The 24701-nt window shown below is 50.6% G+C and overlaps 3 protein-coding genes across 3 annotated transcripts in view; 1 reads left to right on the top strand and 2 right to left on the bottom strand.

Annotated features, from left to right (window-relative positions):
- Positions 1 to 5013, top strand: part of Amotl1 (angiomotin like 1) — a 55953-nt gene extending 50940 nt beyond the window's left edge. Inside the window, exons 11-13 of the mRNA XM_042671508.1 lie at positions 1104 to 1330; positions 3268 to 3522; positions 4588 to 5013. Of these exons, the coding sequence (XP_042527442.1) occupies positions 1104 to 1330; positions 3268 to 3522; positions 4588 to 4679 (574 nt within the window). The 3' untranslated portion in view covers positions 4680 to 5013. The remainder of the gene's footprint in view (positions 1 to 1103; positions 1331 to 3267; positions 3523 to 4587) is intronic.
- A 6491-nt stretch (positions 5014 to 11504) lies between these two features.
- On the bottom strand, positions 11505 to 22229 carry Cwc15 (CWC15 spliceosome associated protein homolog). Its single transcript, XM_042671503.1, has 7 exons — positions 22138 to 22229; positions 20186 to 20324; positions 19519 to 19631; positions 18591 to 18673; positions 16961 to 17068; positions 14516 to 14634; positions 11505 to 11884 (listed from the first exon to the last, which is right to left on the bottom strand). Exons 2-7 carry the CDS (start codon positions 20314 to 20316, stop codon positions 11755 to 11757), a joined length of 684 nt encoding a protein of 227 aa, XP_042527437.1. The 5' UTR covers positions 20317 to 20324; positions 22138 to 22229; the 3' UTR covers positions 11505 to 11754.
- LOC122101170 (collagen alpha-2(I) chain-like) lies at positions 20356 to 24499 on the bottom strand. Its single transcript, XM_042671517.1, has 2 exons — positions 24436 to 24499; positions 20356 to 22607 (listed from the first exon to the last, which is right to left on the bottom strand). The coding sequence occupies exons 1-2, from the start codon at positions 24497 to 24499 to the stop codon at positions 20356 to 20358; spliced, it is 2316 nt and encodes a 771-aa protein (XP_042527451.1).
- Between the last annotated feature and the right edge of the window lie 202 nt (positions 24500 to 24701).

Here is a 24701-nt window from a genome sequence, read left to right as displayed (position 1 = left end):
CTCTGGTGGGCCATGAACTGGAGAGCTCCAGAAACTCCCATCTGCCTTGCGGGAGGGTGTTCACGACTAAGCCAGTTGCCCCAGTGCTTTTTGTGGGGATAATTGCAGATCAGCGCCAGGGCTGAGATGGAGGCTGTTTCATGACAGAACTTAGATGTCCATGTTCGCTCTGGGTATTCCACAAGCTGGAAAGGAGAAACAGTCATCTCAGTGACCATAGGTTTTAAGCCAGAGTTTATGTTATTTCAGTGAAAAATGTAAGCTAGGTGCTGGTGGCTCACGCCTATAATCCCAGCTACTCAGGAGGCTGAGATCTGAGGATTGTCATTCAAGGCCAGCCCTGAGACTCTTATCTCCACTAAACCACCAGAAAACTGGAAATGGCTCTGTGGCTTAAAGTGGTAGAGCGCTGTCCTTGAGCAGAAGAGCTCAGGGACAGTACCCAAACTCCAAATTCAATCCCCAAGACCGACAAGATAAAGACCTGTTAGCTAATGCCCTCTTCTGATGGGTTTCAGGTTTCCAGCAGACTAACAGCAGTCACTAGCTTTCCCTGCGTGACTTGGGCCTGAGGAGCCCTGGGCACCTGAGTTTCTGAGTGCTGATGGAAAAGTGAGGCTGTGTGGTAGGCCAGTCACTGCCAAGGTCACACCGAGAACGCAAGAGTGTTCACTGCTTTCACGAGGAGAACTTGTCTTCCTCCAGAACCTGCCCATTCTTCCTTTCTTCCCCCTTAGGAAAGACAGGGTGGAAATTTGCCCTGTTTGGGGGCCGAAGAGTTCGTGTGCTATCCCATCCCTCACCAGCCCCCATTCCAGACCTGCTAAGTGTGGTCCCTGAGCCGTGGTCCAGGGCAACCTGAGTTTGGGGCCTGGCCATTCTCACGACCCCCCCCAGGCCTAGAACCTCCCTCAGCGCCGGAGAAGGGCAGGGCTAAGCCTCACCTGAAACAGTTTGGAGGTGGCAGATGTTTGAAGATGTGAACAACACTTGAATTCCATCACCAAATTACTGTTAAAGCCCCTCAGACAGCCTGAGAGGAATGTTAGTTTTCTAACCAAATGGTATTTCATGAGGATTATTTTGTTTTGCTTTGATTTTAGTATTAAAAATCTCCATGCCAAAATCATAGAGAAGGATGCCATGATAAAGGTTCTCCAGCAGCGATCCCGAAAAGATGCTGGGAAGATGGACCCTTCCAGCCTGCGGCCTGCCCGTTCTGTGCCGTCCATCGCAGCCGCCACCGGGACCCACTCGCGCCAGACCTCCCTCACCAGTGGCCAGCTGATCGAGGAGAAGAAGGAGGAGAAGACCTGGAAGGGGAGCGTAGGTGAGTGCACCCTCCCTCGGCCAGGCTCGTGAGAGCAAGGCCACTGAGGAGCCAGAGCGGTGCCCAGAGGCAGAGCCAGAGTGCTCTGCAGATGTCTGCGTCTCCTCCTCAGTCACACTTAGGTTGTGGGAGCGCCGTAAGACATGGCGAAGCCTGTCAGTGCTAAAAGGGATTCCAGCAGAGTCTTCACCTGTCATGTGTGAGCGTGAACACTGGGTTGAACGTGGGCCCTCTCCTCAGTTTTTCCACTTGTCCCAAGATGCCCAGGGCATCTCTGTGCCTACACCCAGGATTTGGCAGGCCCACGGCGGGGAGCTGAGGACCTTGGCCTGAAGGAAAAGCTGCTGTGTTGTCTGCAGCAGTATTCTCCTTGTTGCTATAATTGCTGTCCGGGTATCAAAAATGGGAGAGAGCCTGAGGGCTCTGCGTCCCACCCCCCCCCACCCCCCCACCACCCCCCCCCCCCCCCCCCCCGCCCCAGGTCACCTTATCGAAGGCCTTGAGAGGAGAGGGAGGCACAGGTCTGCCTTCCGGCTGCTCAGCACGCTCAGGAGATGGCTGGCTAGAGGTTGTTCACCTTGTTACCTATTCAGGAGCACCTGTCAGCCTTCCACGTTAACACACAGCCTGAGGAAGTAGAAAGAACGCGGGCTGTGCTCCACAGCAGGTTTATACCACAGCCGGTTCGCCTCCCATTATCGCTCCTTCTCAGCTGTGAGACGTTAGTTTCTTGGAGCTCCCATTTCCTTCTCTGTTGGAGAATAAGAGCATGTTGTGTACTTCAGAATGAGATACATGTGAAGCACTAGGCAAAGACTTTGCTGCTCCACACAGTCCACAGGTACTCGGCATGGGCATCGCCTAGGGGCCTGTTAGGAAGGCAGGATCTCCATCCCCAGAGCGGAGCCCAACCTCCATTTTAACTTTACAGCCAAGTTACATATTTTAAGAACTGTGCCCTGGCATGGGTGCTTTATGAATGGCCGGCTTCTTAACAAGATGAATGAACAAGTTTTTCCTATAGACTTTAGCTCTGGAGTGCTAGCACTTTTCTGAATGTGTGCTGTGTTTGAGCGCTCAGATCCAGCTGTGTGGGAAGCGTTTGAGGAAGGTGAATTCTGCTACACACCATCTCCTTTTTCTGTAGCCAGTATATCTTCTTCCCTAGCCCACCCTTGCCGCAGGACTTCTCTTTAGTCTGGCTGGCTTTCTGCTGTGTGGGAGCCTACCTCTTCACCAGAGAGGTCTGGCTCACAGAATAACACATACAGCTCGGGCTGTGGGAGACCCGTCCCTCCCCTCCCTGTCCAGAAGGCAGGAGGTCAGTGGGAACACACACAGGACCAGAGAAGCATTCTAAGTTTTCTGAAGCGCAGGACTTCTGTCTAGTCATGCTGCATAAGACAGGACCAGAGAAGCATTCTGCGTTTTCTGAGGCACAGGACTTCTGTCCGGTCCTGCTGCACAAGGCAGGCACAGTCTCAGAAAGCTCTGCAGAAATCTCCCACCCCTCGTTCTCTGGCTCTGAGCACCTCTTTTCTGCTTTCTCTCAACCCTGTCGTCCCTTCTCCAATGGCAACAGGCTGAGTACAGCCCTTCCCAGTGGTTGTGTCCCATGGATAATTTTATTCTACAGTTTATTTATGTTTAACCAGTTTGTTTGACAACACCTCTTGACACCCTCCAAAAAAGTAAGTGTATATTTTAGAGACCAAACTGAGTCCTTTCTGCTTTTACTCTCTGTGTTTGTAAGTGCTTGGCTAATAAATCATTGAGTGAATTAAGCACTCCAGAGTCAAGAACGAAATCTACAAGATTAGGATTTTTTTTGGTTGTTTTTAGAGAGAGGGAAGGGAGAAGCAAAGGGAAGGGGCAGAGGGAGGCGGAGGGGGAGGGTGGAATGCAGAACTTGACTGCCAGCGCCGTTCTGCCCTCAGGGTTGCTGCTTGGGAAGGAGCACCAGGAGCACGCCCCTGCCGCCCTGCGGCCCACCTCTCCAGCCCCCGCCTCGGCCGGCAGCAGCGCCCACGCCAAGACAGGCAGCAAGGACAGCAGCACCCAGACCGACAGGGGTGCCCAACCACTGTGGCCCAGCATGTCCTCCCTCCCCGGCCGCGGCAGACTGAGCACAACCCCTTCCCACAGCCCTCTCCTGAAACACCTAGCCGCCAAGGGGACTGCAGAAAAGCCAGGTACGTGGCAGCGTCCCCACCAGACTCTGAGGGACCAGGGCCCCATGTGGCACAGGGGACGGAGTCTGATGGGAGCTGAGCACGCTCCAGTCATGCTCATGCCAACACCCTTAGGCTGTGTGTGTGTAGACGCTTGTAACATACCACGTGTGAAATGAGCACACTCCATGCCTCCACCTTGGTGGTGTGTGCCGTGTAACTCACCCTTCCCCAGAGGAGGTGGTCTGGGGTGTGTCAGGTTCACAGACATTGCCTTCAAGGTTCTGAATGCCAAGGGCTCATGCCTCCTGCTGGAGAGAGAGGCAGACTCGTCACAGCGCCGCGTCAGTGCTGACGAGCAGCGTACAATGCTCAGAAGAAGGTCACTGCGAAGGGCGGCCTTCAGCTCGCCTGAAGTCTCCAGGGGAATCTAGACCTGACCTAGATGACCATAGTTACAAGAACAGCCTCAGAAAGTCTTGAAGAGGCGACGCCATTTGAGGTGTGAGTTGGTAGTTTTGCCCAAGGAGGTCCCGCACGTGTAGACGGTCATCATTGTTTGGAGATGTGCCCGTGTCTAAGCAGGGCAAGGAGTATGTGAAGGGCACAGGCAGCTCTAAGAGGTGGGGGTGAGGCGCGCCGGTACAAAGCGCCTGTACAGAGCCCCAGCTTCATCAACGCCATGGTTCTCGTTGTTGTGCTAGCACTGAGGCTTGAGCTCGGCCTACACTCTTGCTGGACTTACTCCATTCAGGGATGGAACTCTACCACTTGAGCCACACCTCTAGTCCTGCCTTTTCTACTGGTTAATTGGAAGTTAGTCTTTTAGATTTCCCTGCCAGGGCTGGCTCCCACCTGTCATCTTTAGATCACAGCCTCTTGAGTAGCTAGGATTATAGGTTCAAACCACCAGAGTCTGGCCCGATTGCTTTTATTTGCATTTGAGTCCTGTCACTCAGCTTTTCCTTTTCCCTGGTTATCCACGTAAACCCGTGGCCTTCCCTAGGTATATACCGTGATGAAGGACACTTCTAGGTGAAATGAAATCACATTAAAGGGTGCTGATATGTTTCTTCCATTTGACAGAGAACTCTTCTGGTCATGGAAGAGGCCGGATCAGCAGTTTGCTGCATAAGATGGAGTTTCCCGATGGAGAGATGATGGAAGTTCTCATCTAACGGCCACCCATTTTGTACCTGAAATCTGACAAACAAGAAAAGTAGCAGAGAGAGAAAAGAACGATCAAGATGGTTGCAGATAGGAAACCAGGAAAGGCATTGTCAAAGATTCCCGACTATAAGAATACTCTTTATAATGTTACAGAGAACAGGAAGCCTGCATGACTGCAGAGAGAGAGAAGGCTGTGGATTCTGTTACATACAGTGGAAGAGGAGATGTATGTGGGTTTGGAAACAAAGTTCAGAAGAAATAGGAAATGGAGTTTAACGTTGTAGGTGGGATGCTCTGGCTTTAAGCAGATAAACCCGAACCTGGATGTTCCTTGGAATACCACATTCTCCTTGCTTCTTTGCATGTTTAATTTAAGAAGAACCTGCTAGAAATACCTAGAGCTCATCTTGGCGTAATTCAGCGTCCCTGTGCCATTGTGGGATATTTTCTAAGTGAGTGGGGTGGGGGTAAGAAGCCTCCAGGGATGGAGATCATCATCTCATTGCCTGCTTGGTTTTCAGGTGGTTACAAGGCTTCTTAGATTTTCTGGACTAAACAGTATTTTTTAAACAGAATAGCATTATGATCTTGATCTTCTTCCATCCTAACTTCTCTCAGTTTATCTCTGTCTCCACTTTGTTCTTTTTAATTTTACTTTTTATTATGTGCTTTTTTTTTTTTTTTTTGGTCTGCGTATAAGACATGTCCCTTAGGCTTGGAACCTCGAGGACATATCTGAACTGGTCACCCTTTCGTTCCTGATACATCTGATTGTGGCCAGTAGGACAAAGCTGCACGCCGGCTTCCCGGCCACAGCCTCCTCAGTGCCAGGCTGGGCTGCTCCCGGCCTCCTCCTGTGAACTGAGGCGGGTGGGCGAGGAGAAGACTCACTGTGACACCTTGCATCAAGATCATGGCTCTGGCTTTCTTCTTCTATGCGAGCTGTCTTGCAAGGGGTTACTCTTTCTACCGCATTGCATTTTTTTTTTTTTTTTTTGGTTGGTCGTGGGGCCTGAGTTCTGGGCCTGGGCACTATTCCTCAGCTCTTCAGCTCAAGGCTAGCACTCTACCACTTGAGCTACAGCGCCACTTCCAGCTTTTTTCTGCTTATGTGGTGCTGAGGAATTGAACCCAGGGCCTCATGCATGCAATGCAAGCACTCTACCACTGAGCCACCTTCCCAGCCCCGCATTGCATTTTTTTCAAGATAGCACTGCAGGAAATGGATGGTCGTTTGCCAGCAGTTGCTTTGGTGGCCTTCCGAATCTCTTCAGGTTCCCCCGCCCACTTTCCTGCATGAGGGGCTTGGGAGCGGCCTCACACCCCTTCCCTCGAGCCGTCGTCTGCTTGGTGTGGAGGAGCACACAGGCTTCCCTGCTCATTGGCTTTCCTCAGCCATGAATCACTTTGAAAGCGGTCAGACCAGTAGATACACAGCATGCTTAGGGTTTTCCAGGTTATAGATGTGAGACAGAAGTGCCACAGAAATAAGCCAGGACCATAAAGAGTGTGGGTCTCTTGTGCCTTTGCTGTGATGTTTTGCATGCGACTTCAGAGGCCTTGGCTTCTCTTACAAAACTAGGAGATGCTGGTTCAGAGAAGAGAACTGAAATAGGTAATAGGGTACTGAATTTTCTCTCTCAATGTGTTTTTCCAAGATCCTTTTCTTGTGCCTTCTTAGAAGAAAGAAAGGAAGGGCTGGGAAGGTGGCTCAGTGGTAGAGTGCTTGCCTTGCATGCATGAGGCCCTGGGTTCGATTCACCAGCACCACATAAGCAAAAAAAAAAAGAAGAAGAAGAAAGAAAGGAAGCAAACAAAGAAGGAAGGGCAAGTCTGAGGTCTGAGACTTGAACCTCTTAAAATACTGAAGACAACACTAGTTAGGGCACTTTGCGTGGATAGTCTGTTTTAGGACTGGTCTTTGGAGTGTAACCTGAGTGAAGTTATGGTTGCCTCAAAGTGCGGGTGTAGAAGGAAGACAGATGGAGGCCAGAGGAGAGGAGAGGAAGCAATGGCCGTGGCCAGCCTGGGCCCGATGGAGGATCGGGGTTGATCGCCTCAAGCTCTGCGCTGAGGTGCGTTCGGAGCTGTGTGCTGCCTGCTCTCGAGCTCTTAGGGCCTCACATCCAGCAGCAGAGGACTGTGCAAACCTGAGCACTGGGCTTGCTGCAGGCTTGGGGTGGAAGACAGCACAGGCGGCCTCACCCACAGGACACGGGGTTAGTATGGAATGGATGGGGGTGAGGTGGAGGGGCCCTGTCCACTCCCCCATGTGGTTCAACTGATGGCAACAAACTCTTTCCAAGTAATGTTGAGGACAAACTAGAAAGCATCTAAGATGGGAGGCCAAGGCAGTGCTGTCAGCCCCTCTCATGAGTCTCACAGTATTGCCCAGCAGGTATGAGCGGAACTGCGGCCCAGTTTCACCAGAAGCCTGGACACTTTGGCACACACAAGCATCAGGCCCTCTTGCTGGTCCTACTAAATTATCAAGCGTTCTGGTTGTCCGAAGTTCGATGGGGACATGAACATTTTTCAGGGGTTCTAACTACAATAGTGCTGTGGGCTTTTGTCCATCTTTTTTTTTTTTTTTTTTTTTACCTTAACCTAGTAAGATTTCTTCTTGAGAAAAGGCATCTATAGTTTCTTTTTTGGGACACACCTCCTGTTAAGCTAAGGGCTTCAGTCATTTTGTCCTCATAGTTTTTTTAATCTGTAAGAAGTGAGAATACAGTTGCTGAGCATCTGCTCTGAGCTCTGGGAAGTATGCAGCATCTTGCCTCCTTGTGCTCTGGGAAGAGCACTAGAACTAGCTCTGTTTTGTGGAATGTGGTGCGTGGTTCTCCGGGGCCGGGGAGCAGGTACAAGTTTATTCTCCTGACTTGACTGTGCAGATGCAGACGCAGCTCAAAAGGTTAAATCCTTTCTCAGCTCTTCAGAGGCAGGAGAAGCTGGATTTTAAAGCAAAGGCCTAGAAGGGAAGCTGTAACTATGGAGATAACAGCCTCAAGGAAGGCGTGTAATACCATGCGTGCCTGGACTGTGTCCTACATTTGTGATGTGTGTGTGTCACACACACACACGGCTGCCACACTCCAGAGCCCAAGAAATAAGACTAAACACAGCACTTCTAGAATTGCCCATCAATACTAGGCGTGAATGTTTCTCTTTGTGTTCTATTATAAGCACAACCACAGACTATATCAAAAATTATATCCAAAGTCTTCATCATCTTGATTTTCTCAAGGGACATCTGATCATAGAACTTGAGAGTATTGTGTCAGGGTGAAGGACAAAGGCTTTGGCTTTGAGTAAAGGTATGTCAAAACAATTCTGCTTTAACCTCGAGCGGGCTTTCTGGCGAGTTCAGTGTCTGCATGCTGCCAGCATCACACAGAGGTATGAGAAGTGGTTGGATCAGGAGTCTTGACAGTCACTTTACTTCATTGATGATTCTGTAGACAACAAACATGACTGTAGGTCCATAAAACTAAGTTGCTAGGAAAACCACATCATTTGCCAAAAACCTTACAGCATTTGCAGAACATATTCTGAGCATTTTCTTCTCACTATTCTTTCTGCTTCCGAGAAGCTGATGGCCAAAGTGTATAGAGGTCAGCATGCCCACCCCATGCCTGCAGCTCATGGTGGCCTTGCTCCTAAGCTTTGGCTGGGAGGGGAGGAAGTGGTGGAGATTCCCTATTTAAGAACCGAGAATGTAGCCGGGGCGCCGGTGGCTCACGCCTGTAATCCTAGCTACTCAGGAGGCTGAGATCTGAGGTTCACGGTTCAAAGCCAGCCAGTCTCACAGGAAAGTCTGTGAGACTCTTACCTCCAATAAGCCACTAGAAAACCGGAAGTGGCGCTGTGGCTCAAGCGGTAGAGAGCTGGCCTTGAGCTGAAGAGCACAGGAACAGCGTCCAGACCCAGAATTCAAGCCCCATGACTGACAAAAAAAAAAAAGAACCGAGAAGGTTACCCTTTAGAACTCATAGGAATTTGACTCTACAATGCTACAGGGGCAGAGATCTAGATAGTTGCTCCAAATAGATTCTGAGCTTGGAACAGAGAATCTAGTGGTTCTGTTGCCAGTGGAAGAAACTCCAAATGTCCCTCGTGGAGAAGTGGCTGGGTACCTTTATGCCAAGTACTGATGCATGGATAATCTTTCCCTGCTGGCAGCCTTCTGAATCTGAGATTTGCAAGGGAAGATTGAGGTCCTGGGAGGCAAAGAGAGAAAGGAGAGTAAGAGTTGAGAAGATTGTTGAGGCAGAGAGTTCCCATGTAGACTCTAGAAAGCTGTGCTGAGTAGAGATGCTTTCTCTAAAACCCAGATATTTTGCTTTGCATCTGTACTTCAGTAAGCAGTGTGTGTTTCTGAGGTCTCTCAGTGATCCTTAACTTCTAAGCGAAGAAATCTGGTGGCCATTGTGAACTGGGGTCTCCTGAGTAGTGAGGGCTTTAAGAAGCCAGAGAACAGCCAGCCGCCAACAGCTCCACACCTGAGGCAGACATGAAAAAGGCTTCTGTGCTTTATAAATGTTGACTTTATTGTTTTGCTGATTTGTGTTTAAGTGATCTCTATTTCATGTAAGGGTTGTTGAAGTATTTGCCTCTGGTCTGTGGCTCCATGGAAGATGACCAGATAATTAAGAAGTTACCGGAAGTTAGTCAAGCCGGGAGCATGCAGACTTGCCCCCTTCACGAAGCTAATCCATTTCTCTTGGAATTAATGGGCAGCTTTTCCTTTTAAGTAGTGAGCCTGTTTTTCATTTAGTAATTGAATTATCTATCAGGATATGTATGGGTGCGAGGTGTGGCTGTAGGGACTTGAGTAGCATTTCTTACTCTAAGGGCTTCATCTTACCCCTCTTTGGGGTTATTACTACAGTACTGCCCAAGTAATCAAAACATTTGGAAATTCCTCTATTAGAGTGGCCTTCAGGGTCTGCTTCAGTTTCCCTTCACAGGGAAAAATCTTCATCCTGTGAGGATAGATTTAAGCTCTGGAAACAATCCTAAATTGTTGAATGTTTGGATGAATAAATACAGATAGCAGTGAAGGTAAGTCACCATTTTTAAGAAGCCTCTTGGTATGAGTCTGTTATAGTGGAAGAAGAGTACTCATGGGCAACTTCTAGAAGAGTTATCTGGCCTTGTCTCTGGTCTGAATATCCAGTAGGTATTTTGTAAAGCCAGTCGTACTTAAGTGCATGTTGTCATGTTTGCAGTGATTGAAGTACGTCCTGGTCATGAAACTTGGCTTCCTTGCAGGATTAAATACTGCCCTCTGCGTAAGGCAGTGTGTAGCGCAGCATTTTCTTGTATCAGCTCCTGCTGTTCTGATGCTCAGTATTTTAAATGTGATTTTGCCCAGGATTCTGCTTTTGGATAGATGCCTGTATTTATTACAAGTCAGATTTATCCAGTATTTGAGGGGGGGCAGAGGAGGCTCTTGCACATCTGTGTAAAGTTCTGTGAAACAGGGTGAGTGCAAGTGCCTGATTCAGCCGGTAGATGGAAGTCCTGGTGCCACGTCCTCTTCACCTGCTGTTTGTGTCGTCCTGCTCCAGGCATGTATTCTAGCAAACCCTGCTGATCTAGGCGGGTAACCTCTGGCATCTTTGTGTCACTGGCCTCCATTGAGAGGTGTGCCGGTCTGTACAGAGCTGGGGAGTACAAGAACAGATGTGGATACTGTTGTCAGCCAAAGATTTTCCTATTCTGTGCTGCTCAACCTTGTGCCTTAATCTTGTAATATAATAAATGGATAAAGTAGCAAAGTGGATCCTCTTCCCTCCTTGATTTTCTCTTGAAGCTCCAATGCCGGGTGCCTCCGGAATGTTCCACTGTGCAGCACAGCAACAGCTGCACTGGAGCTAGTCTTCCACTCCTGGGTGAGCCTTGGGTGCTGAGCAAGCGTCATGCTGCCGCCGCCCAAGTTCTCTGGGCCTCCTGATGCAGAGAAAGAAGTATGGGCTGTCTCCTCTCAATGTACAGACCAGCTCTTGAAGGGGATTCTGGATTCAGAGCCTGTTGGTGGATACCAGGATGGCTCTGCTGCAGGGGTTTGCCAGTCAGCCTAGAGAACAGGGGAGCTTTAAACTGGTGAGATTTGGGCTAGGGCCTCAGTGACTGAAGCAAAACAGCACAGCATCACACTGAAGGCCCTCAGAGCCGAGACCCTTGTCATCCCTGGCTAAGAGGGACTGACTGTGTCTTGCTTTCTAGTGGTGCCTTTTTCCACAGAACCTTTCCTACTTTTCCTGGCCGCCACATGGAAGAGCTCACCAAGGCTGTGAAGTAGGCATCCCCAATCTTCTGGAACTCTTGGATGTGATGTGCATGGTGGTAGGATGGGCATCAGAGCCCAGCTCTACCTGCCCCAGCCACCGTGACCTTGCATGTGAAAGGTGAGTGGGCCCAGGGAAGGCAGTTGGTTTCTTGTCTGTACTGCTTTCGACTGAACATCTTCATGCCCTCAGCATAAAGGGCCAGCATTTGCAGGTTCCCCGCCCTCTCCACTCAGGAATCCTAAGGAAACTGCTGGAGATCACATGGGACCACCCAGGATACTTGTGGGAGACAGCACAGCGTAGCAAGCTGTCACGCCTCTCTCTCGGGGCTCCTCATTCCTGGGAAGGTGCCAGGGCAAAAAACTGCCCCCACCTCCTAAAAGTTATAGCACCACTAGATAAAGATCAGGCGTTTAGCACAGCTGCCTGCAGGGGAAGTGAGGAGAGGAAAAAAACCACACATAAAGGCATTTTTCTTTGAAATGAAATTATGCAACGTTTTATGAAATGCCAAAAAGGACACGAATTAAGATACTTAGATTAAAAATATTTATTACAAGCAGATTCATTTTCCCTATATTAAAAACAACACATGACTGGAAACACGCAGAGAATGGAAACTGCTAAAGCAATACTCAAGTAGTCCATCATCAAATGCAGTATCACTAAAGGAAGAGATATTTGGATCTTATAATTAGGGGGCTTATATACCATTTACACAGGGGAGGAGGAGAAAACACTACCAAAAACAGTCAAGCTGATCCGTGTTTAAGCACATAAAACTGTACTACTTAATGTATTTCTCCATGAACTTTTTATGAAATTCAGATCGCAGAGTATCATTTACAAATCGTTTGTCTTTCTTCTGATCGTCTACACCTTTTGCACAGTTCTTGAAGACAACATCATCATCCCACCTGAAGGACAGAAGGAAAATGTGTGTGTCAGGAGACAAGAATACCATGTGCACGGCAAAGCTTACTTATTACACAAAAAGATGTTAAAATGCACATTACTTGACCCAAGGAAAACACAAAGTAATCTAGAATACATGTTGCTTTATTATAATGAGTGACAATTCCTAATAGGAACATACAAACTAATTTTGTTACTTATACTCTAGTAAATATTTATTTTATTTTTTCCTGTTTTTGTGTTTTGGCCCATCCTGGGGCCTGAGCTCTGGGCCTCAGCTCTTCAGCTCAAAGCTAGTGCTCTACCACTTGAGCCACAGCGCCACTTCTGGCTTTTATATGGTATTGAGGAATTGAACTCAGAGCCTCATGCATGCAAGGCAAGCACTCTACCACTGAACCACCTTCCCAGCCCTCTAGTAAATATTTTAAAGAAATTTTTCTCTTTAAAGAGTATCTGAATTTCTTTTAATTTTTTTCTTTTAAAGACATCTTGAATTCTAAAGAGAGAGAGTACACAGACCTACAGGCATGCTTGCTGATTTCAGGTCAGACACAGACAGCATCAGTACCATGAGTACTGATGCACCCCAACTTGCTAGGGTGCAGGGCAGGTGACTGAGGATTTAACCCTTGTCATCATTTCGTAGTTATCCACCACAGTACTGACAAATTACTGTTGTTCTTGTTTTCTGAGATGGGGTGCATGCTGCATTCTTCTGCATCAAACCTCCTACTAAGTATTGGGATTCCTAAGTATATACCACTACACCTGGCTTGACACAGAACTACTAGAGCGCAGCAATTAAGGGTCGTATACGACCCCTCATCTATGTTAGAACTCTTGACTGGATTTCACCAAGTATTAAAAGCCACATGTGCATGGGCTACAAAACACAGAACTCCAGAATATTATCTAGAATATAAACCCACACATGAAATACGAAATTGCACATGGGAAACAGGTAAAGAACAGGAGCATCTTTGGAAAATAGTGTTGGTAAAGTCATCACAGCTGCAGTGCACAAAATGGGAAAAGCTCAGCAGAGCAGTATGACCAGGGCGCTCGTGCATCCTAAAAGGGAAGAAAAAACTATGCAGCCTGGCATTCATATCTGTCACTGACAGGTTCTTCTGTGTACGTTCTCTGGAGCCTTCCCAGCACCAGACTCCTCCGTGCTGCTAAGTCACAGGGCTCGTTTTCCTTGCCCTGGCAGCAGTCTGGCCAGGATGGTCCTGCCTGGCTTTCAGATGCCAACTGCTGGGTATCCTTTCCCAACTACCCAGTTTTTAAAACTGACAAGGCCCAAGTACATCAGCTCCAGTGCCGACTAACTGCAGAGACATGTCAAGTTACCCTCTCAAAAACGTATGTATCACCACCCCAAGGCTATGTTTTACACGTGGATAAATGTAGATATAAACACCCCAAGGCTGTCCTATCTTCAATCTGCCTGCCCTGCCCCTCACCCCAATTAGCCTACATTCCTTCCCACTAGAGTTTTCTAAGGGCTCAAGTACAAACCTTGGAGTTTGGTCTTTAATAATTTGTCACTCTGTTAACAAATCCTGGCCTCTGCATCACAAGGGAACAGTTGTTTCTTGTTTTTTTGTTTTTCTTACTATGAATGAGTTAAGTAGCCACTGAAGGTTTACCCCAAAAACTTGTGACTTGATAACTGGATAGAATTAGGCTATGTTGGAGGGAAAAAAAGCCAAAGCCAAAGCCTGGAGTGAGGATGAAGAGGGAGCCACGGAGCAAGTAGAAGCAACACAGTGGTGCTGAAATATAACCCATGTAGAGAAGTCAGCAACATCTGCCAATTGCCTTAGACAAATAATGAGCTTCCTCTCCTTCAGCATCCTCTATAAGCGCTCATTTTACTCTTCTACACAATTCCACGGCTCAAGTACTTGTACAATAGTTACTATTCACATTCTCTTCTCAGCCCAGCCCTCCGCAAACCAAGTTCAGAGAAGTGCTAACATACAAGCCATCTTTACGTCAGCTCCACGGCTGGCCTCCCCTGGCATTTAGAAACCTGTGTTCAGGCACCCTGTCAGTCCCTGTGCCTTCAGTGAATGATCAATGCGGTTGATACCCAACATTTACTCCCCTTTTTGCAGTTTGGACTTTGGTACGTACTTGGCAGAAGCTGCCTAAAAGGACCAGTCTCAAAGGAAACTTTAGCACTGGGTCTGTAACGAGTGCCCTGAGCAACACCACACACATTCAGATGCATTTGCTTTGTTCTGTGTGACCTCTTGTGGGAAGAGACACCCTAAGAATCTCTCCTCCTTGTAAACAGGCATGTGTCTTGACTATGCCAGCCATAAAGACAGCCCTGTGGCAAGTCCCTCAAATCAACTCTTCTGCTGGGTGCCTGAATGTGGAAGGCGGTCTCTGGGACTTAGACAAGCTTTATGGTGTCATGGGGTCAGTTCACTACTGTCTTAGACCATTACGGAGTACACAGCTGGTTATTACAAGTATCTACTGAAAGTGAATTTATCTTCCTTCTTCTGACAAAAAAGGGTATCAGTGAGGGTGAGGATTTAAGATGCTTTACGTAATGCACCTTACTGTACAACTCCCAACCATTACATATAAATCTAACCCCTTACTGCTAGTACCTTCTTTTAACTTTGAAGTTGGCCTGAGGCTGAGATGGACCCGTGAGGTTAAGAAGAGGGTTTCCACTCAGAATGTTCTCCATGCGAATCCTCTCCTCTTCTGCTTTTTGCTCTTGTTCCTGTCAAAGACAGCAGACTCAAGCTTGCTATGTTAACTGCATGTCCATTTTCATAAACAACAACACAAAAGGTCAGGATTGTATGAGAAAAATAAGTGTCAAGATAGGTTTCTCTCTCCTCCTTTCTCTTTTCTTTCTTGATTTCATTCCCTCATTTTGTTTCTTCCGGATTTTTAAGATACACAACAAAAAGTCTCACCAAAATAATTTGGCCTAAAATTATTATAAGCCAAACTACCATGCAAACAACTGTATTCCATTAACATGCAACACCCATTTCACTATGATGTTATTTTTCTTCACTTTTTTTTAGAGACAGTCTTTCCAGGGAGTCTGAGCTGACCTCAACTCTTGATCCTCCTGGCTCAGCCTTCAAGGCCATGTGATTGTAGGTGTGTAGCACCACACTTGGCCTTGTTCTACTTTTATTTTGGCACTAGTTTCTTAACTTTTAGACCTATTGGTACCATTATCTTACACTAAATATAAATCCCACTTTTTTGTGTTTGAAGGGTGACAAATTAGTGACAACAGATCAAAGAGAAAGAAACTGCATGGAACTGATTTGGAAATGAACCAGATCTTCCATATAAGTTCCTATCCTTTAACGCACAGGTATCAACACTGATTCCATTCTTATCTGGAGGTGAGAAGGTCCAACATCACTCAAGATGAACAGCTTTCTAAAAACTACTTATTTTCTTAAAAATTATACTGATATTTAAAAGCGTTAAGACATTTCTCTCCAAATTGTCAGAAAAGCAGTAGCTCAAGGACACAATGTACACAATAGATACTACTAATAATAATGGGTGAAACATAGGTCCTGGCCTTCCATTGTTATTTTAGTTATTTGACTGCCACAAAAAAGGAACCATCTCTTTTCACAGTCAAATGCCAGGTACACTAGTGGCTGAACAACCAAATAGTCCCACTTTCTCAGTTTGAGAATGAAATTCTGCCTAAACAAAGCTACACCTAGTCATTTATATATCATCTATGGCTGTTTTTGTAGTGTAATAGTTGAATAGTTCCAACAGGCTGTAAGAACCCAGCTTAACATATTTACTATGTAGCCCTTTCTTCACACATTAACTTGACACAGGCTACTCAGTTTGGAAATGTTCCTTTGGGACACCATTGAAAAAAAGCTGATAACAAAGGAAAAACAGAGATGAAAGAAATTAAACTGTCAGACAACTCCAAGAAATACCAATAATGCATGGTTCCTTGTTCAGCGAGATCAAAGTATCTTAAGACTGTAAGACCTTCTATGTCAAGAGTTTAACCTTCCTCAAGGCCAATCAGAGAATGTAAACTTCTTACCTCTGAATATATAGGCAAGCTAAAAGAATCTGGAACAACTGCCTGCTACTGTTTTGGCAGGCTTTGAACTGTGATCCTCAGATCTTGACCTCCTGAGTAGTTAGGATTACAGGTATAGCCGGGCGCAGGTGGCTCACGCCTGCAATCCTAGTTACTCAGGAGGCTGAGATCTGAGGATCTCGGATCAAAGCCAGCCCGGGCAGGAAAGACCGTGAGACTCCTATCTCCAATAAACCACTAAAAAACCGGAAGTGGTGCTGTGGCTCAAGTGGTAGAGCGCTCGCCTTGAGCTGAAGAGCTGAGGGACAGCGCCCAGGCCCAGAGTTCAAGCCCCATGACTGACCAAAAAAAAAAAAAAAAAAATTACAGGTATGAGCCACCAGCACCTAGCCTTTTAAATCTGATTATTTTTATGACAGCTTAAGCTTCTTAGTTTTGTTGGAAATTCTTTCTTAGTTAACTTACTCCTACTCAGTGTTAGAAGCTTTGAAGATAAGTAAGATACAGTAATAGTCTAAAAGCTCCTCACGTCTCTTGCTTTTAAACTGAAGGCTGAAGCTCCCACTTGAGCCACAATTCCACTTCTAGCTTCTGGTGGTTAAATGAAGGTAAGCGTCTCTCTCAACTTCCTTGCCCAAGCTAGCTTCAAGACATAGTCCTCCAAACTCCTGCGTAGCTTGGATTATAATAAGACCAACTCTTAATCTTGAGTTAGACCTCTCCCCCACACCCCACTATGCAATTACAATGCCTAAGGCTATTCAGAAGTTATCAAATTTATTGACAAAATGTCTCATTTAGGCAAGAGATGTAAACTAAAACAAAAACAAAAAAATATTTTCAGTTTCAAGGGCTGGGACGTATTAATAAACAAAGCAAACTCTGCAGAGCTTATATTCTAATGGAGGAAGACAAATTAAAATAAATTATAAGCTATGGTTGAAGATTAAAAAACATTTTGCTGTAGAATGTTTAAGATGGGAAGACACTTTGACTTTACCTTTCTGGCCTGCTCCTCAGCTCTTTCTTTTTTAATCTTTTCCAGTTCAGCTAGAAGTGCTGCAGTATCATCATCATCACTCTCCTCTTCAAAATCTTCATCTTCCTCCTAAAACAAAAATAGTGACAATTCAGGAGATTGGAGAGAAGATATACACTTAATTTTCTTCCCATAAAAATGAGCTTACCAAATTAAATATAATAACTATAATCACTAACCAATCAATCAAAATCAATAAAATCCAACAAAAGCTTATGAATTCTTAATATGCCAATCTCTGGTATCAGAGTATGTGCAAGTTTACATGGCCTAAAGATTTTCCATATAACAGTATTCAAACCAGAAAAGGGCTATTTCATAATGAAACATATTGTCTATACCATATACATCATCAAAATTTTTTTTGGGGGGTCCGGTCGTGGGGCCTGAACTCTGGGCCTCACTGTCCCTCAGCTCTTCAGCTCAAGGCTAGCCCTCAATCACTTGAGCCACAGTGCCACTTCCGGCTTTTTTCTTTTTGCTTATGTGGTGCTGAGGAATGGAACCCAGGGCCTCATGCATGGAAGGCAAGCGCTCTACCACTGAGCCACCTTCCCAGCCCCTCATCAAAATAATTTTATGCAATTCAGAGCAATTTTCATTTAGTAATTAAGTACAATCAAACATTCAAAATAGGCAATAAATTCCAAAACAAAATAATTTCAAACCAAGAGGCCAGGCAGGTGCAGTGGCTTTCAGATGCTGGTGGCTCACACCTAGAAGCCTGGCTACTCAGAAGGCTAAAGTCTCCCAGATCTATCTTCAATTAACTAAAAAAACAAGAAACCTGGACTAATAGCATAGCTCAAATATTGGAGTGCTAACCATGAGCAAAAAAGCTAAGCATTTGCACAAGGCTGAGTTCAAGCCCCAGTTACAAGCATTTTTTTTTTTCAAATACTTAAATTTCATATAAAATTAAGCATCTTATTTTAAGGACTGTATCTGTAAAGTCCAGAATTATTGACATACATGCATAAATGCCATCCACGTAAGCCACTCAGATTTTGTTATATAGAAAAATGCAAATTTATGACTGTTGGGGCCCACTGAATTTTAATGTTAACTGCTGTGCTAATTTCTAACTAAAGGGTGGTGCTATCACTGAAGTCACACCTCCACTACTACAGTGCTAACAGTTAACCTGCTAGGTTACCCTCCTCTTTAGGCACAGAAGAAACCATTATACACACAGTTTGTCTCTAGGGAACATCATTCCTAATGAGGAAGAGCCTGGGGCAGAGAGTCAGTTTGAGAGTACCTTGTAGTAGTAGCAGTCTAACCTGTCGGAGTCTTTGGGAACTAAGTATGTGCTCTAACAAATCTTTCTCCTATTTGATTCTATAGAGATTACACTTACGTCTTATATTCTTTCAATAGAACGTTTTGTCTTAAAATCAAATGAGAGTTCAAGCCCCACGACCAACCCCCCCCCCAAAAAAAAATCACTGTTAAATGATGTCAATGATACATCTGAATAGCATTAAATAAATATAGATCACCACTTAATGCTAACAGTGTAAGAAAGCACCCCAGAAAAGCATGATGAATATGTTGCTCTGGAGGAATGAAAGCAGAAACGGGAACATACATCTGTTAGAGGGTCGTCCGCATCAAGGTTGGCAGCAGGAATCTGGTCTAACCGAGGCTTCTTCGACACCGAAGTTGTATGTTCTGGGAGAAACCAACGTTATATAGCTTACTGATACAAGTGCTGCATTTCCTTTTTTCTCCGTTTTTATTGAGACAACATCTTGCTATGTGGCCCCCCAAACACTGGATCTTCCTGTCTCAAACTCCAAGTGCTAGGGGGACAGGCATAGAAACAGCCCGTATTAAAAGCATCACGATGGCAGGATCATACATCACATCCATAGTGACAGGCACATAAGCCTCTGGTAAATTACAAAAGCATTACTACTACAACTGAGCCTCTCTGGTAATTCAGGGAATAATTTGTTTTTGTTTGGGGGGGGGGGGGGGGGGGGGGTGCTGGTCGTGGGCCCTAAACTCTGGACCTGGGCGCTGTCTCTCAGCTCTTCAGCTCAAGGCTAATGTTCTACCACTTGAGCCACAGCGCCACTTCCGGCTTTTTTCTTTTTGTTTCTGTGGTGCTGAGGAATCGAACCCAGGGCCTCGAGCATGCAAGGCAAGCGCTCTACCACTGAGCCACCTTCCCAGCCCCATCAGGGAATAATTTTCATAGGCATGTTACATGGACATGTAACAAAAATACAACTGACACTTCCAGATGCTCTCCAACAGTCAGCTGCAAAACTGACTCTGAAGACAGAAGAAACACTTTGTCTTGAGCTGAAATAGTTACTACATATTCTAATACAGAAATTTTACCATCACCAGTTTTTAAGAGAAAAAGTATGACAGCATACAAAAATGTTAACCCTTCCAATTAGCATGAAGAGTAATACAAGAAGTGAATTTAACCAAAGTGCAAATGATTACTACATGAAAGAAAACCCACATGATGTTATGAGACAAACATTTTGGACAGGTGGTACCTCGGTTTGGACGATCCCTATTTTTTTCTCTTGCAGCAGCTCGCTCTCTCTCTTCCAACTCTCTCCTGAAGTCACGGTTACGAACCTCTTCAGGGGCATCCTGAGTAGTTTGTCTAACACAGAAAATAAACCAGGACAGAAGTATAACAACCTACACAGAAAAAAACCACATGGCTATAGCAAAAGACAATTTACAAATGCAACTATCTCCTCCAGTATAAAACAAGAGGACAAAACAATAACCTAATCTGAATGTTGTTAACAGGCACTGTGATGTTTCCAGTATTTCAGTAAGCCCACACTGAATCACATATTTGTTCCATGGTATGACTGCAGACTGCTTACCATGCCTTTGGTCTTTGTTTTTGTATCAACTCAAGGACTTGTGAACTAGTGCTGAGAATGTGTAGTCTCTCTGGAATATTACTATTCCACCTATGTACTGAAATTCCTGGTTAACGGAAATTCTGGCAGCACTTTGAAATCACAGGGCAAAATCTCACCACTAAAACTGCTCTTGTACTCCATTCCTATAAAAAGATGATCATACATCATGAACGTTCTAGCATTCTATTGCTATGAAAACAGCTAAGAGATGGAACTCAAACATCACACATCAGGAGCATTCTACTTAACAGGTGAACAAGATGAGATGCATCTTCTATACCTGTACTTGATCTTTGTGTGAGAAGGAAGGTCTCGGCTTGAATACTGCTTCGAAAGCTGGCTCAGGTCACCTTCTCCTTTTCCTCTTCCACCCCGCGCCGGTTCAAAGGTGGGCCTGGCGGCAGTAGTCATCTTTTACGCTTTGAGGAGGAACAGTTCCTGAGTTACTCGCTACTGTCTACCCTTCCGACGGCTTTTCAAACTCACGACCCACAGAGCTGCCTCCTCAGGGACAGGCCGTGCGGGGCTCGGCGCGTGGCTGTCCCAGGCCGCCCCGCCTAGGGACGGCAGCGGCGGGGCTGGGGAAGGCGCGGCGGCCGGCGGCGCGGGCGCCCCGCGGGAGCGACCAGTGCGTGTCGGCCGGAGCTCGGCTCCGCGGTCTCGGCGCACATCCGCGGGCGCGGGCGCCGGGCCGCCAGCCGGGAGCCGAGGCCGCCGCCCGCCTCGCCGGCCCCGTCCCGACTCTCGGGAAGCCACGGGCGTCTCCGGGGGAGGCGGAGAGGCCGCGGCGGTGGGGGCAGCCGGGCCCTCGCCCGCCCGCCCGCCCGCCCGGCCCCATGTCCTCTCCGCCGCCCGCCCGCCCGGCCCGCGTCCTCTCCGCCCAGCCCGCCCGGCCCGCGTCCTCTCCGCCCGGCCCGCGTCCTCGCCGCCGCCCGCCCGCCCGGCCCGGCCCGCGTCCTCTCCGCCCGGCCCGCGTCCTCTCCGCCGCCCGCCCGCCCGGCCCGGCCCGCGTCCTCTCCGCCCGGCCCGCGTCCTCTCCGCCCGGCCCGCGTCCTCTCCGCCCGGCCCGCGTCCTCTCCGCCCGGCCCGCGTCCTCTCCGCCCGGCCCGCGTCCTCTCCGCCGCCCGCGTCCTCTCCGCCCGGCCCGCGTCCTCTCCGCCCGGCCCGCGTCCTCTCCGCCCGGCCCGCGTCCTCTCCGCCCGGCCCGCGTCCTCTCCGCCCGGCCCGCGTCCTCTCCGCCGCCCGCGTCCTCTCCGCCGCCCGCGTCCTCTCCGCCCGGCCCGCGTCCTCTCCGCCCGGCCCGCGTCCTCTCCGCCCGGCCCGCGTCCTCTCCGCCGCCCGCGTCCTCTCCGCCCGGCCCGCGTCCTCTCCGCCCGGCCCGCGTCCTCTCCGCCCGGCCCGCGTCCTCGCCGCCCGGCCCGCGTCCTCTCCGCCGCCCGCGTCCTCGCCGCCCGGCCCGCGTCCTCTCCGCCGCCCGCGTCCTCGCCGCCCGGCCCGCGTCCTCTCCGCCGCCCGCGTCCTCTCCGCCCGGCCGGCGTCCTCTCCGCCCGGCCCGCGTCCTCGCCGCCGCCCGGCCCGCGTCCTCGCCGCCGCCCGGCCCGCGTCCTCGCCGCCCGGCCCGCGTCCTCGCCGCCCGGCCCGCGTCCTCGCCGCCGCCCGCGTCCTCTCCGCCGCCCGGCCCGCGTCCTCTCCGCCCGGCCCGCGTCCTCTCCGCCCGGCCCGCGTCCTCGCCGCCGCCCGGCCCGCGTCCTCGCCGCCGCCCGGCCCGCGTCCTCTCCGCCCGGCCCGCGTCCTCTCCGCCCGGCCCGCGTCCTCTCCGCCCGGCCCGCGTCCTCTCCGCCGCCCGCGTCCTCTCCGCCCGGCCCGCGTCCTCTCCGCCCGGCCCGCGTCCTCTCCGCCCGGCCCGCGTCCTCGCCGCCGCCCGGCCCGCGTCCTCTCCGCCCGGCCCGCGTCCTCGCCGCCGCCCGGCCCGCGTCCTCTCCGCCCGGCCCGCGTCCTCGCCGCCGCCCGGCCCGCGTCCTCGCCGCCGCCCGGCCCGCGTCCTCGCCGCCCGGCCCGCGTCCTCGCCGCCGCCCGGCCCGCGTCCTCTCCGCCCGGCCCGCGTCCTCGCCGCCGCCCGGCCCGCGTCGCCCGGCCCCCGGGAGGCTCGGGAAGGCAGCAAAGGAAAGCCTCCGCCCGGCCCCGCCGCCCCGCGCGCAGGCAGGGAGGACGCCGCGACCTCCCGCCGCTCACCGAGGCCGAGGTCCGACGCCGCAGCCGCGAAGCCCTCACACACACACCATGGCGGCTCCTGGCTCCCAGAAGCCTCTGCGCCCGGCACCGCAGCCCGGGACCCGGAAGGGAAACCTCGGCGGTTTGACGGCGCCCGGACGGAGGCCGCAACCAATCCGAAGAGGCCTCGGCGGCGCGCGGCGTGACGTCACGGGGAGGGCCGCGCCGCCGGGGGCGGGCGTTTGAATTGGGCGCCGCGGCGGAGGCCCGGCTCCTCAGTGTCGGCCCCGCCCCGGCGCGCGGGACCCGAGCCCCGGCCGGCGGGCGTGTGGCGCCGGGCGCCGCCGCCGAGAGAACTGGCTTCTCGCGCGTGGGCTGGGCCGCGCGGACGGCGCGCGCTCCGTACGTGCCGGGTGAAAGCCCGGCCCCTCCGGCTCGCCGTGACACGCCGAACTCCGGAATTGAAGCGGGACTTGAGCCCCGCCCTGGAACTGCAGGAGGGAGGAGAGAAGGCTGCAGACCGGACCTCCGTCCTCGAGAGGACGCGGCCCCGCCCGAGCCCGGCCCCCTTCCCCCACACTGACTCCACCCGGCCCCGCCCCACACTGACTCCGCCCCACACTGACTCCACCGGCCCCGCCCCACACTGACTCCGCCCCACACTGACTCCACCCGGCCCCGCCCCACACTGACTCCGCCCCACACTGACTCCACCCGGCCCGCCCCACACTGACTCCACCCCACACTGACTCCACCCCGGTCCCGCCCACACTGACTCCACCCCGCCCCGCCCCACACTGACTCCACCCGGCCCCGCCCCACAGACTCCACCCGGCCCCGCCCCACACTGACTCCACCCGGCCCCGCCCCACACTGACTCCGCCCCACACTGACTCCACCCCGGCCCCGCCAAACACTGACTCCACCCCGGCCCCGCCCCACACTGACTCCACCCGGCCCCGCCCACACTGACTCCACCCGGCCCCGCCCCACACTGACTCCACCCGGCCCCGCCCCACACTGACTCCACCCGGCCCCGCCCACACTGACTCCGCCCCACACTGACTCCACCCGGCCCCGCCCCACACTGACTCCACTCCGGCCCCGCCCCACACACTCTGACTCCACCCCGGCCCCGCCCCTTCTGAGCTGCATCCCCCTCCGTCGGTCCCTCGTCTGTCCAGTCATGGTCCCCTGCTAGACTTGGTGGTGACTTAGGCATCTTCGTTTCGCAGGACATGGCACAACTCCTTCCGTCTTGTTGTTGTTCCCGAGCCCGGCTCTGTAGCCCAGGCTGGCCTCGAACTCTGTTCCTCCGATGGTTTTCAACTCAGCCTCCTGAAGCCTGGCAAAGCTGGGTGCTGGTGATCACGCCTGTCATCCCAGCTACTCGGGATGCTGGGATCTGAGGATTGCGGTTCAAGGCCAGCGCGGGCAGGAAAGTCCGGGAGACTTTGATCTACCGTAATCCACCAGAAAAACGGGAGTGGCGCTGTGGCTCGAGAGGCTTGAGCTGAAGAGCTGAGGGACAGCGCCCAGGCCAGAGCTCCAGCCCCATGACCGAACCTCCAAAAAAATAGTTCCCAAATTAGCACGTGGATGATTTGGATGGATAGAAGGATGGATGGACGGACGGATGGATGATTTGGATGGATGGGTGGATGGATGATTTGGATGGATGATTTGGATGGATGGATGATTTGGATGGATGGGTGGATGGATGGATGATTTGGATGGATGGGTGGATGGATGGATGATTTGGATGGATGGGTGGATGGATGGATGATTTGGATGGATGGGTGGATGGATGGATGATTTGGATGGATGGGTGGATGGATGATTTGGATGGATGGATGGATGGATGGACAGATGGATGATTTGGATGGATGGGTGGATGAGATTTAACAGGGGAAAATTGTGTTGTGATATAAAAAGTTACTGCCTTAATCTGCTTCATATTTTAACTTGTTGAATCTTGATTTCAAAGGAAGATACAATCTATTGCTACGATTTCCTTTCAGGAAAGTCTCTAAGTGGGAACTCGTTCTGTGGTAAGACTTTTTTACATGAGTGTTTACCCCGCTCCAATCACAATTTAATCCAGCCTCTGCATTTCCCCCAATTGACTCACTTCCCTCCGTTCCAGTAAAATCTCTCCACTTTCACAATTCACAAAAGGTAAAACTTGTGCTTTAAACTATTTGAGCTTCGAGCCGGGCGCCGGAGGCTCAGGCCTGAGGCTGAGATCTGAGGACCGCGGTTCAAAGCCAGCCCGGGCAAGTCCGAGAGGCTCTGATCTCCAATGAGCCAGCAGAAAACCGGAAGTGGCGCTGAGGCTCCGCGGGAGGACGCTGCCTGTCTCCAGCGTCTCCGTCTCCGACATCCCCAGGCATCCTCGGATCTCGAGGGCCCGAGGGCGCGGCTCAGGTCCCCCGCGCCGCCCGGCCGCGCACGGGGTGTGGCCGCGTCTCCGGCCCGCGGCGCCGCCCCCCGCCTTCCGGGAGGCCCCGAGGGCGGCGGGAAGGGGCGCGGCCTGGGCCCCGCGAGCGCGCCGCCGCCCGGCCGGAGTCGGAGTCGGAGCGCCG

The sequence above is a fragment of the Dipodomys spectabilis genome, unplaced genomic scaffold (genome assembly GCF_019054845.1).
Source record: "Dipodomys spectabilis isolate Male_0828 unplaced genomic scaffold, ASM1905484v1 ptg000635l, whole genome shotgun sequence".
NCBI classification, from domain to species: domain Eukaryota; kingdom Metazoa; phylum Chordata; class Mammalia; order Rodentia; family Heteromyidae; genus Dipodomys; species Dipodomys spectabilis.
Note: the sequence above shows the minus strand (reverse complement) of the source record. Positions and strands in the feature narration are given on the sequence as shown.

Excerpts from the sequence above, each read along its gene's own strand:
- Cwc15 (XM_042671503.1), bottom strand. The coding sequence starts at position 20,316 with ATGACTACTGCCGCCAGGCCCACCTTTGAACCGGCGCGGGGTGGAAGA. Across the intron at positions 19,632-20,185 it reads CACACAAAGATCAAGTACAG|ACAAACTACTCAGGATGCCC; the intron begins GTATAGAAGATG and ends TTTCTGTGTTAG. Across the intron at positions 17,069-18,590 it reads CGGACGACCCTCTAACAGAT|GAGGAAGATGAAGATTTTGA; the intron begins GTATGTTCCCGT and ends TTTTTGTTTTAG.
- LOC122101170 (XM_042671517.1), bottom strand. The coding sequence starts at position 24,499 with ATGTCGGAGACGGAGACGCTGGAGACAGGCAGCGTCCTCCCGCGGAGC. Across the intron at positions 22,608-24,435 it reads GAGCCTCAGCGCCACTTCCG|TTCCAGGGCGGGGCTCAAGT; the intron begins GTTTTCTGCTGG and ends TCCCTCCTGCAG.